Source organism: Sapajus apella, unplaced genomic scaffold (genome assembly GCF_009761245.1).
Source record: "Sapajus apella isolate SASKATOON/1434 unplaced genomic scaffold, GSC_monkey_1.0 scaffold4, whole genome shotgun sequence".
In the NCBI taxonomy this organism is placed as follows: domain Eukaryota; kingdom Metazoa; phylum Chordata; class Mammalia; order Primates; family Cebidae; genus Sapajus; species Sapajus apella.
In genome coordinates, this window is record NW_022436944.1 from 45,801,995 (window position 1) to 45,814,925 (window position 12,931).

Consider the following 12,931-nt stretch of genomic DNA (forward strand, 5'->3'; position numbering starts at 1 on the left):
CCACCCTGGCCAACATAGTGAAACCCCGTCTCTACTAAAATACAAAAATAAGCTGGGCATGGTGGTGGGCGCCTGTAGTCCCAGCTACTCAGGAGGCTGAATCAGGAGAATTGCTGGAAGCTGGGAGGGAGGTGGAGGTTGCAGTGAGCCATGATCAGGCCACTGCACTCCAGCCTGGCGCCTGGCAAAACAGCAAGACTCTGTCTAAAAAAGAAAAGAAAAGAAAAGAAAAGAAAAGAAAAGAAAAGAAAAGAAAAGAAAAGACAGCAGACTTTTCATCAGAAACAATGCAAAGAAGAAGACAGAGTGAAACACTTAAAGTTTTGAAGAAAAAACCCACCTACCTAGAATTCCATATCCCAGTAATATTGTCTTTTAAAAGTGAAGGAGAAGTACTTTCTCAGGCAAACAACAACTGAGGGAATTCACCTCCAGCAGACATGCCATAAAAGGAATGTATTACAAGAAGTTCTTCTGGGAAAGGGGAAATGATATAGGACAGAAACCCAGATCTATATAAAGAAAGAAAGGGCATCAGAAAAGAATAAATAAAAGTAAAATGAAATATTGTATTTTTCTTATTCTTTCTTAATCTAAAAAATAACTTTAAATAAAAACAATAGCAATATGTTGGGTGATTACCATATATGGATAGGTGAATGAATGACAACGATGTCCTAGGGACAAGAGGAAAGAATTGGAACAATTCTGTTAAAAGGTAACTGCAACCATACATGAAGCCCTATAGTGTTTTTAAAGGTGGACTTAGATTAATTTAAAATGCCTATTATAAACTAGCAGAACTACATAAAAAATATTTAAACAATGCCCCATGAAATACAGCATTAAAAAATGACTTCTGGGACAAAAACCAATTACATAAAAATTCAAAGTAAATACTATAGTTGGAAAAAATTAACAACCAAAATCTTAAGACCATTAATAATAACAATAACAAATAATTAGTCGGTGAAGAACTAGGCAGGTATTATTCTGACTTGTTTAAATGTATTATTTCATTTATTTCTAAAAATGATCATTCTTATTTCTGCATGAAGAAATTGAGTCATAGAGATTAAATTGCTTGCTCAGTGATGCACAGGAAGTAGAAGAGCTGAATTTATACAAAGATTTGTATACATTTGGCTCCAAAACCTACTCTTAATCAATAAATAACGTCTTTCTACTAATAAAAGTGAGTTGGGCTGGGCACGGTGGCTCAAGCCTGTAATCCCAGAACTTTGGGAGGCTGAGGCAGGCGAATTTACGAGGTCAAGACATCAAGATCATCCTGACCAACATGATAAAACCCATCTCTACTAAAAATTCAAAAATTAGCCAGGCATGGTGGCATGTGACTGTAGTCCCAGCTACTGGGGAAACGGAGGCAAGAGAATCGCTTAAGCAGAGGTTGCAGTGAGCCAAGATCGTGCCACTGCACTCTAGCCTGGTGACAGAGCGAGACTCTGTCTCAAAAAAGAAAAAAAAGAGTCAATGGTCTAATCATATGGATTAATTCTGAATATGGTCTCTGTTAGAATCACATTAAAATTCACTAATTCAAATTCACTAACGATGCTATCATATATTCTGTGGGCTAAAGTTCTACTTTACCTAACAATATTCACATACTAATGATTAAACTGCAAATACATATTCAGTTTAAAAAAAAAGTTTTTAAAAAGAATATTCAAAAGAATAAATATTTCTCCAAAGAAGATATTCAAATCATCAATAAACCCATGAAAAAATGCTCAGTATCATGAATTAGGAATGCAAATCAAAACTACAGTGATATATCATTTCATTTCCATTAGGATGGCTACTATTGAAAAATGAGAAAATAGTAAGTGTTGGTGAGAACGTGGGGAAATTAGAATACTTGTGCACTGTTAGCAGGAATGTAAGATGGTACAGTCACCGTGGAAAACTATGGTGGTTCTTCAGAAAATTAAAAATAGAATTGCCATAAGATCCAGCAATTTCACTTCTGAGTGTATACCAAAAATAATTGAAACCAGGATTTCACAGTAAAGTATGTGCACACCTATGTACATAGCAACGTTATTCACAATAGCTAAAACATTGAAACAACCCAAGTATCCATGAATGAATGAAAGGAGATGCAAAATGTGGCATACACATACAGTAGCATATTATTCTGCCTTAAAAGGAAGGCAGCTCTCTCTTCCTCGAGGCTGCCTAGGGAGGTGGCAGCCATCTCCTCGGCATCATGGTTACCCTTAGACCCCTTGTAAGCCCAAGATAGTAGAAAAGGGAACCAAGAAGTTCATCTGACACCAGCCTGACCGATATAGCAAAATTAAGCATAACTGGCAGAAACCCAGAGGTATTGACAACAGGGTTCATAGAAGGTTCAAAGACCAGATCTTGATGCCCAACATTGGTTATGGGAGCAATAAAAAACAACACACATGTTGCCCAGAGGCTTACGGAAGTTCCTGGTCCACAAAGTCAAGAAGCTGGAAGTGCTACTGATATGCAGCAAATCCTACTGTGCTGAGATTGCTCACAATGTTTCCTCTAAGAACTGCAAAGCTATCATGGAAAGAGGTGCCCAGTTGGCCATCAGAATCACCAACCCTAATGCGAAGCTGCGAAGTGAAAAATATGAGTAGACAGCTCATGTGCATGTTTTGTGTTCAAATAAAGCCGTAAAAACTGCCAAAAAAAAAAAAAAGAAGGAAATTCTGCAATATGTTACAATCTGGATGTATTAGTTTATTCTTATACTGCTATGAAGAAATACCTGAAACTGGGTAATTTATAAAGAGGTTTAACTGGCTCATAGTTCTGCATGGCTGAGGAGGCCTCACCAAACTTACAATCATGGCAGAAGGCATCTATTCACAGGGCAGCAGGAGACAGAATGAGTGCAAGTAGGAGGAATGCCAGATGCTTATAAAACCATCAGATCTCATGAGACTCACTCATTATTACAAGGGCAGTGGGGGTGGGGGGAACCACCCCCATGATTCAATTACCTCCACTTGGTTCCACCCTTGACATGTGGAGATTATGAGGATTACAATTCAAGGTGAGATTTGGCTGGGGACACAGAGCCAAACCATTATCACTGGATGAAAGACATCCAGTGATGAAAGATATCACCAAAAGACAAATACCGTATGATGCCACTTATATGAGATAGAATAGCCAAAATCACAGCGAAAAACTAGAATAGTGGTTGCTGGAAAGCTGGGGAAGGGTTATTATTTAGTAAGTATAGTGTTTCGGGTTTATTAGTTAAAAAAAGCTATAGATGTTGGTAATGGCTGAACATTATGACTATATTTAATAACACTGAATTATACACTTAAAAATGGGTAAGATGATAAATTTTGTTATATGTATTTTACGTCAATTTAAAAACTGAAAAAAGGTATCCGAGTCATGGCACTAAAAAAAAAAAAAAAAAAAAAAAATTGAAAAAAGGTAATATGTGTCCATGAAGTATATGCAATAAAATTATACTATTATTGTACTTCTTAAAAATTCAAATTGAAATGGTTAAATATTTATAATGCATAACATTGTAAACAATGTAAAAAAGCAAAAGGTACTACAACTGTCCCTTAGTATATGCCAGGGATTGGTTCCAGGACCCCCACCTATACCAGAATCCAGACATACTCATGTCCTACATTGAGTACTGCAGAACCCACGTATATAAAAAGCTGACTCTCCGTATATGGAGGTTTTTCATCCTGTGAATCCACATTTGGTTTAAAAGAATCCACATATAAGTGGACTCATGCAGTTAAAACCCATGTTATTCAAGGATCAGCTGTATTTCAGTATTTCTATTTAGCAATGATTTACATTTAGCAATAAGTGATTATGTAAAGCTACTACCTTTATCCAATTTTCTAGCTCTTGATAACTTTTCTTGTGATTTCCTTCTTAGTTCTTGGACTGGAATACAAGCCAATGCTTTCTCCTGAAGAGCACCATTTTCATAGACCAGCACATGTTGAATGTTGGACTGAAGAACTGCTAGAATGGCTGAATCAGCAGTAACCTAATTAGGAAAAAAAAACTGAAATTAACTTTTCACTATATGCTACAAAAATAGTATATAATAAAAAACACTATAGTTTTATGGTTTTACAGATAGAAGGGACTGTACAGATTCACTTAAATACAATAATTATACCCACAGCCTTTATAACATTATTATTAGGAGACAGCCACATCTGTGTCAGAGCCTAAGAACTATCTATTTTTTTACCTTTGTATATACTACTGAGGATATATTTAAACAAAGATATGCAGAATTCTTGAATACAAGCGTAAATCAATACAGCGCTCTGATCTATGCGTCCAATGGCCCCTTCCACTTTAAATCCCTGTAATGTACATTAGCAAAAGAGGCGTGCTTTTAGAAGAATTGGGAATTTTGAAAAATTCCTGAAAGAGAAAAGGCAAATATGAAAGGACTAAAGGAAGAAACCATGGCAATATACCCTCTAGAGAGGGTGGTGATGAAAAGTAAAAAAAGTTTCCAGAATAATCCCCAAGGGCGGAGAAGCCACAGGATCTACAGAATAGGAAGTGTCCTCAGAACAAGCATTAGGGAGAGTGGTTGGACTCTGGAGGAACAGTTAATTCTTTTGGCTTCTCCCTCCTTGTCACCTTATCAACAAAGAGGTCTGCTTCTGAGCTGTGAGTGTGCATGCTCAGAGTCCCAAATGAAATGGGGAGTAACCACGCTCAGAATTGATGTCTCTGGCACATTCCACCGTTCAGCATGTACTGCCCTTCCCCACAGTTGTCAGAAGCAAATGCAGTATTCACACATAAACTGGCAGGATCTCTCAAATGCATATGGATCTACAACAACTGTGGAGGAGATGCATTAGAATCAGTATCAGAAGAACTAATCCTGTAGCAAGGACAGCAAATACAGAAAAAAACAAAAAGATGTTTCAATAGTATACTATATTCAGAGAAAGACTCAACTATAGATCTCAGATATAAAAATGTAAACATTAAAATAAAGAAGCAGCCAGGTACTTTGGAAGACCAAGCTGGCATGACTGAGTCGAGAGTTCTAGACCAACTTGGGCAATACAGCAAGATCCTATCTCTTAAAAAAAAAAAATTTTTTTTTAAATAGGAAGGCATAGTATTGTGTGCCTATAGTCCCAGCTACTCAGGAGGGTGAGGTGGGAAGATCGCTTGAGCCCAGGAGGTCAAGGCTACAGTGAGCTGTGATTTCAACACTGCACTCCAGCCTGGGAGCTGTGGTCTCAAAAATAAATAAAAAATATAAAATAATATAAAGAAGAGAGCATAGATGGCATCAAGCAGTAGAATAAACATGGCTAGTGATCAGTCAATTAGTAAGCAAAGACATTTTCTGAGAATGAGGCATAAAAAGAACAAACAGACATTAAGAATAAATCCAAAACTTCTCAAATCCAGTTAATAGAAATTTCAGAAAGACAATAAAAATAATGGAAGAAAGCAACTGCTCAAAAAAATAACAGAGGCCAGGTGTGGTGGCTCACGCCTGTAATTCCAGCACTTTGGGAGACCAAGATGGGTGGATCATGAGGTCAGGAGTTCTAGACCAGCCTGGCCAAGACGATGAAACCCTGTCTCTACTAAAGATACAAAAAAAAAAAAGTTAGCTGGATGTCGTGGCATGTGGCTGTAAACCTAGCTACTCAGGAAGCTGAGGCAGGAGAATCACTTGAACCTGGTAGGCGGAGGTTGCAGTGAGCCGAGATCACGCCATTGCACTCCAACCTGGGTGACAGGGCGACACTCTGTCTCAAAAACAAACAAACAAACAAAACCCAGAAATAAATTTCTCATAGCTGAAGAGGTAGAATATAAGGAAAACAAAACAAAAACAAATTCTAAGCACATAATGGTGACATTTTATGATAGCAAGGCTAAAAACAAAATCCTGTCTTTAAGGATAAACATTAATTACATGTAAAGAAAAAATAATTTGATGTCAGATACTTCATTAGAAACAATGAAGCAAATTTTTTGAAAATCTGAGGGAAAATAATTAGGAACACAAAATTCATTCCCAGTCAAACTAAGCATGTAGAGGGGTAAAGTAAATACATCTGATATGTAACAATACAGAAAGTATATCACTCTCAAATCCTACCTAAAAGAATTGTTAGAAAAGTTATTATAGCCAAAAAGTATAAATATAGCCTACATAAAAATTTAAAAATCAACACATACTCAGGAGGAGGATCTAAAATAAAAGCAGTGGTGCAAGTTTCGATTGGTATAAATAATCACAACTGGAAAACAAAATCTCAATTTTTTTCATAAGGAAGGTAGCAAGGAAAGGAGCAGAACAGAGGTTTTTGTCTCATGGTAAGATGTTGGTAGAAAAATACAAAATTAAAAATTTGCATTACAGAATCCAGGTCAATAATTAAAAGACTAAAAAGATTACATTTAACTTCCTAACTCTTAAAGGGATAAATCCTATTATAGAAAAAAACTTGCTCTAAACAAAACAAAAAAGGGAGAAAATAAAAAAAAAAAAAGCAAGAACATAGACAACACAAAATAAGACATCAGAAATAAGTTTAAACATATTGGCAATTAGAGTAAATGTGAATGGATTAAATATTCATATTGCAAAGAGACAGGTTGAACAACCCAAAAAACCATTACCAAATACTTACATGTCAGGCACTGTATTAAGCACTGGAATGGGTGCACAAGACAGATATGATCAATTAAAGGTCTATGGGGAAAAGGTATTAAACAAATCATGACAGACCCACCACAGTAACTCAAAAATATTTGTCTGTGTGTGAATGTGTTAGATACTGGAAAAATAATGGAGACAAAAATAGACATGGGCATTACCCTCACACAGCAGGCAGTCTATGGATATAAAAACAAGCAAATACTGATAAACAATGTTCATTTACTCAACTATTTATTTATCCTTTATTTGCTAGGTGCTGGGGATATAATAGTTAAAAGTTTAGTCACAGACATGATAAGTATTATTAAGCAAATAAATACCATAAAATGAGACTTTACAACAAGGTCCTTGAACCTGGACTTTCTTGAAGAGGTATTTGTGACAGTGTAGGACGGATGAGAAGAAGCTAACAAAGAGGGAAGGAAAAGACCATTCCTGTCAAAGGAACAGCACAAAGATAGCTGGGGATTGCTTAGCATATTTTGAAAGATCAGAGATATGGGTGTTTAGTACCCAGAGAACCAAGGGGAAAACAGCAGAGACGTACACATAAGGATGACGTCGGGCTAGTAAACAACTAGATCTTTCTGGTCTCTTTTCATTGCAATGATTGATAAGGCATTAAAGAGATTTAAGCAAGAGTAAAATGATCTGATCTGTTTTCAGAGTATCACTTTAGCCATTATGTAGAGTGTGAAAAGAACTTAGGAAGTAAAATCATTAAGTTTCTGTGACCATACTATCAAGTCAAGAGTATTTGGAAAAGGAGAAAAACACATTAGAGATGAGTCATTTTTTTTTTTTTTTGGATATGAGCAACTGGGTCAGCACTTGAACCACTTGCAGCAGAAGAAAAACCATGAAATGACCACCTCAGTTAAAGACTACCAAATAGTAAAACCAACTGAAAAAAGTCAATTAAATTTGCCAACATGGAAATCACTGATCTTAGTAAGAATACAGTCTTACAACAGTGTTAATAAAGAAAACTATTTGCAAGAGACTGAATCATATAAGTGATGTGCGACAGTGGGCTGGCTAAGCTGTACCAAAGGTGGATGTACGAGATGGTGCACGGGGACGTGGACAGTATGAGAACTTCTATTTATATTGTTTTTTGTCTGACAAATAAAACCATTAAGTTATAATAATATTTATTCTCTGGATTAACAATGCCTCCCTCACAGACTGGAGAAGCTACCCTGAGGTAAGACAAAAAATGTTATAAAGTCAAAGGGTTAACAGTGGCATCCTTACTTCCACTTCTGCAGCTGTCATGTGACAAAGCTGTGCAGTTCAAATGTGCTGGGTTAAGTGGAATTACAGATTATATTGTTTTAACTAAACTAACCCTCAATTTGTCTTAAAAAGCTTACAAAGAACTCTAGGCACTGAGGTTATTACTAACAATAAAAGCACACGTTAACAAGGAGAAAACGGCAGGGCAAACACATCATCTGCTTTTTTAACATGAGCCCTTCAACAGCTACATTTTAAAATGTAAATGTAAATTTAAATGCAAAAAAAAGAAAATCACTAACAATCTAATGAGATCTAACAAAGCCCCCTAAATTCAAAATTATCAAGGCTATTTTAAATATGGATTTGTCTACGTTCATTAAATAATATACATTCATTAAATAAAGTTTTTGGTGGGGTGTGGTGGCTTATGGCAGTAACCCTAGCACTTTGGGAGGCTAAAGCAGGCAGATTGCTTGAGACCAGGAGTCCCAGAACAGCCTGAGAAACATGGCAAGATCCTCATCTCTACAAAAAATAAACATTAGCTGGGCTTGGGACACACACTTGTAGTCCCAGCTACTTGGAAGGCTGAGGTGGGATGAGCGTTTGAGCCCAGGAGGTCAAAGCTGCAGTGAGCTGTGATCATGCCACTGCATTACAGCCTGAGGGGCAAAGCGAGGCCCTGTCTCAAAATAAATAAATTTTTTTGAATTAAACATATTATTTACTGCTTAGACCCTTTACGTTGTTTTATAATTTGTACAGTATGTTGCCATAGTAGTACATGTATATAACTTATAAATAAATGAACAAAAATATATTGAGAATATATGCTCAAAAATATTTTACTGATAGGACATATAATTAAAGTATGAAGACCCACTAGAAAAGTGTGTAAGAAATAAAGATTCAATAATGAGTACTGGAAAAAGGGAGTGAGAAACACAGGACATGGAGGACCAGGGATATTTGTATGTTGCCTTGTTTCTAAGACAGGAAAGCTCAAATGTAAAGTTCTTAAACATTGCTTGTTAAAAATGTAGATTCCAGACTTCATCCCCTTCCATTTTGATTCAGCTAGCCTGGAATTATGTTCAGAAATCTGCATGTGATGCCAGTGGAACAACCTTAAATGAAAACTGGCCTAAAGCAAGGTTTAAATGCCACTAGAAAAATTCCCAAGAAAAGAATAGGTCCAGGACAGGGCACCGTTCATGTGAGATTCCATATTGACCAGAGTAGAAGGGATACAGGGACATAGGAGCAACTGGCCTTTATTAAGAGCAGAGGTGTTACCTCCACTGCACGAGAGATGGGTGCAAGAGCTGACAGAAGAAATACAGATCTGGTGATGACAAGACTAGGGAATTCGCCATGGAAACAAATATGCTCCTTTGCTAGGATTAATATAGAGACGCACAAAAATGAACTATCTCCATTTTTATTTGAAAGAATTCATACTAAAATGAGGCACTTATAGTGCCTCATTTTCTTTTTCTTAAATGCAGACTTTCATTTACCAAGAAAGTAAGAATTCATCCAGAGTATTTTTATTTTCAATTTAATTCTTTTCAATCTGGAAATTACTTCATTCATTGTAGTTTTAATGGCACTCAAACGATCTTAAACAATGAAGTTTATTTTCTTGACTTATTTCCTTACATATTCATTGGCACAACTCTGAAAAAACTAAGTTATAAAAATAGAAGGTTGCTGATTACATGGCGATTACAGCAGCTGGGTAACCATGTACTAATGCGACATAAGGCAGCAGTTAATTGAGAGACTAAAGTTACATGGAGTACAAATGGAAGTCTAAAATGTGAAATATGTTGGTTTTAGAGCAAAGAGTTTTTTTCTTCACTAATCACACTTCCAATTATTTTGATTTCTGATGTAAGATATATTTAAGACTCTTCATAAGAAAAAAAGTACAATGTGTATAATTTTGTCAAATCATGGGAATTAATCAGTGGAAGCTGGATTAGCAAATTCACTTCTTTATTAAAAGAAAAAAACAAATCAAGGGTTAAGCCTGCTTGCCCTCTTTCTAACTTTACGCAATGCTTTATTCTGAGGCTTTAAAATTTAGAACCTGTTTTTAGACAGAAAAGTTTTGTTATTTTAAATATGTTTTAATCAACTTGTGAATTCAATAAACTTATTTCTTTAAAGAAAAATTTTTCTATTTATAAAAGTTATACATGTTGCAGAAAACACTGCAGAAAATATTGAATAGTATAAATAATATGAAAGCATCCATAATTTCATCACTTACAGTACATTATGGTTAAGATGTCTGTGTACGGCTTTCTGAACCTTTAAAAATATGAACATATATATATATATATGTGTATATGGTTCTAATAAGAAATAATCAAAATATTACACATATACATACAATATATGTTGTTTAATTTTGGAATTCTCATTTTACCTTTTTTTCCCATATAATAATGTTCTTCATGTCAAAACAGACCACATCTTCATTTTTAACAGATGCTAAGTATGCTGATATAAGGATGCAATGTAATCCCTTATCAAAAGGCATGTAGGTATTAGTTAACCTTTAAGAGTGATAGGTTCACCAGGTGAGGTGGCTCACGCCTGTAATCCCAGCACTTTGGGAGGCTGAGGTGGGCGGATCACCTGAGGTTGGGAGTTTGAGATCAGCCTGACCAACATGAAGAAACCCCATTTCTACTAAAAATACAAAAAATCAGCCAGGCATAGTGGTGCATGTCTGTAATCCCAGCTATAGAGGCAGAAGAATCGCTTGAATCCAGGAGGCGGAGGTTGTGGTAAACTGAGATAACGCCACTGCACTCCAGCCTAGGCAACAAGAGCAAAAATCCATCTCAAAAAAAAAAAAAAGAGTGATAGGTTCATGAAGAAGAAACTGGATGCTTAAATCTTATGTTCAAATAGCTTTCTTCTCTTATAAAGCTCACAGATAGATCTAGACTAAGAGGTTGCCTTATTGTTGGTTTATCAGAGAAAATTAGTTTTAAAGTCAACCAGCTCATTTTATTATTTAACATTATTTAATAATATGACTTTTATAATTTCAACGAAATAATCACAAATTACGATAATTGGTTCAAATAAACGCATACCCATATATAAACTGGTAGTAATTTCTAGAGTGATAAAGAGTTGATGAAAAGTTCCTAACAATTTCATATATATACTCAAAGTAGTCATGAACTAAATAAAAGCATACATTTAGATGAGCTGAGTAAAAAGTACTGAATGTATACTTTAAGCACATCATGCTTCAGAATCACATTTTCAACCTAGATAAAGTTGTGCAGCTGGAAACATAATGCTTCTAACATTCTTAGGTACCATGTCATTGAAAAATTGTCCTTGCTGTTTTGAATGCTTTTGGAAGGCAAAGGGTATAAAAACAAAGGATTATCAGAAAGTTATTTCCATTAGGAACACTAAACACTTAGTATGTACAACCAGCAAATTTGAAAATCAATTTGGGCATTAGTGAAATGCAAATTAAAAACTAAATGAAACACTACTTAACAACCACTAAAATGGGTATACTAAAGATAGTAACAATAGTTGGTGAGGACACTGAGAAATTGGAAGCCTCACGTATTTCTGATGAGAAAGTAAAATGGTACAATTTTGGAAAACAGCTTGGTAATTTCTTAAAAACATAAATATAAACTTACCATACAACCCAGTGGTTCCACTCCTAGGAATCTACTCAAGAGAAATAAAAACATATGTCTACACAAAATTTGTATGTGAATGTTCACAGCAGCATTATTCATAAATAGGCAAACATGGGAAACAACCCAAATGTCCATCAACTGATGAATGGAAACAATATGTGGCATATCCTTAAAATGGAATATTATGCAGCAATAAAAATGAACAAAATACTGAAATGCCCTACAATATGAAGAACTTCAAAAATGTTACACAAAATAAAACCCAGAAAGAAACGATTACATACTATATAATTCCATTAACATAAAATGTCCAGAAAAAGTAGCAAAATTAACTTTCTAACAATTACCACCATTATCACCATTTTTTGAGTATCAATATATTCCAGTGCTTTGTATCTTAAAAGAAAAACTTACTGGTCGGGTGCAGTGGCTCATGCCTATAATCCCAGCACTTTGGGAGGCTGAGGCGGGTGGATCATGAGGTCAGGCGTTCAAGATCAGCCTGGCCAAGACAGTGAAACCCCTATCTCTACTAAAAATACAAAAATTAGCTGGGTGCCGTGGCAGGTGCCTGTAATCCCAGCTACTCGGAAGGTTGAGGCAGGAGAATCACTTGAACCGGGTGGGGCAGAGGTTGCAATCAGCTGGGATCACACTACTGTACTCCAATCTGGGCAACAGAGTGAGACTCCATCTCAAAAAACAAAAAATAGAAAAAGAAAGAAAGAAAAGCTTAATGGCAAATGTCAACATCAGTGACTATAATCTGGACTCATACATCAACATTTTATTTGATATAGTTTTATCAACAACGACAAAAAAAAAAAACAGTTATAAATTCGCTAGGATTCATCTAGTTTATACACAGGTTAAATGCTTTTAAAAATATCTCTCTTGCTCCCTTACTTTGGTACATTTTAATTCTTAGTATCCCCACTTAAAATGGACAGGGTAGAAGAAAATTGTCAAACTCTGCAGTATAGCAATTAATGATGTTAAAAGCATAATTAACAAAACACTTCAAAAAAATATGTATATTCCAGTGATCCATGAATAACCAAGAGTTGCCTAAGAAAAACAAGACTTATTCTAATTTCTCTCAACTTCTTTAAGAAATACAGAAGAAGATACTTTGTCTGAAGGACTGGAGTAGTAAGAATGATATATACTAGCCTATTAATAGCATATATCTTTGAGAAAGTTTATTTTCCTCTACACTAGAACGTGTTTTGGCAACAGAATGACATTCTGTTTTTAGTGTAGTGTCTAAAGGCTTTCTGGT

General features: G+C 35.5%; 1 protein-coding gene across 3 annotated transcripts in view; it reads right to left on the reverse strand.

Annotated features, from left to right (window-relative positions):
- Positions 1–12,931, reverse strand: part of NGLY1 (N-glycanase 1) — a 60,774-nt gene that overhangs the window by 29,528 nt on the left and 18,315 nt on the right. For all 3 annotated transcript variants that reach the window (XM_032267971.1, XM_032267965.1, XM_032267977.1), the window contains exon 4: positions 3,877–4,042. In XM_032267971.1, coding sequence (XP_032123862.1) covers positions 3,877–4,042 — 166 coding nt within the window. The remainder of the gene's footprint in view (positions 1–3,876; positions 4,043–12,931) is intronic.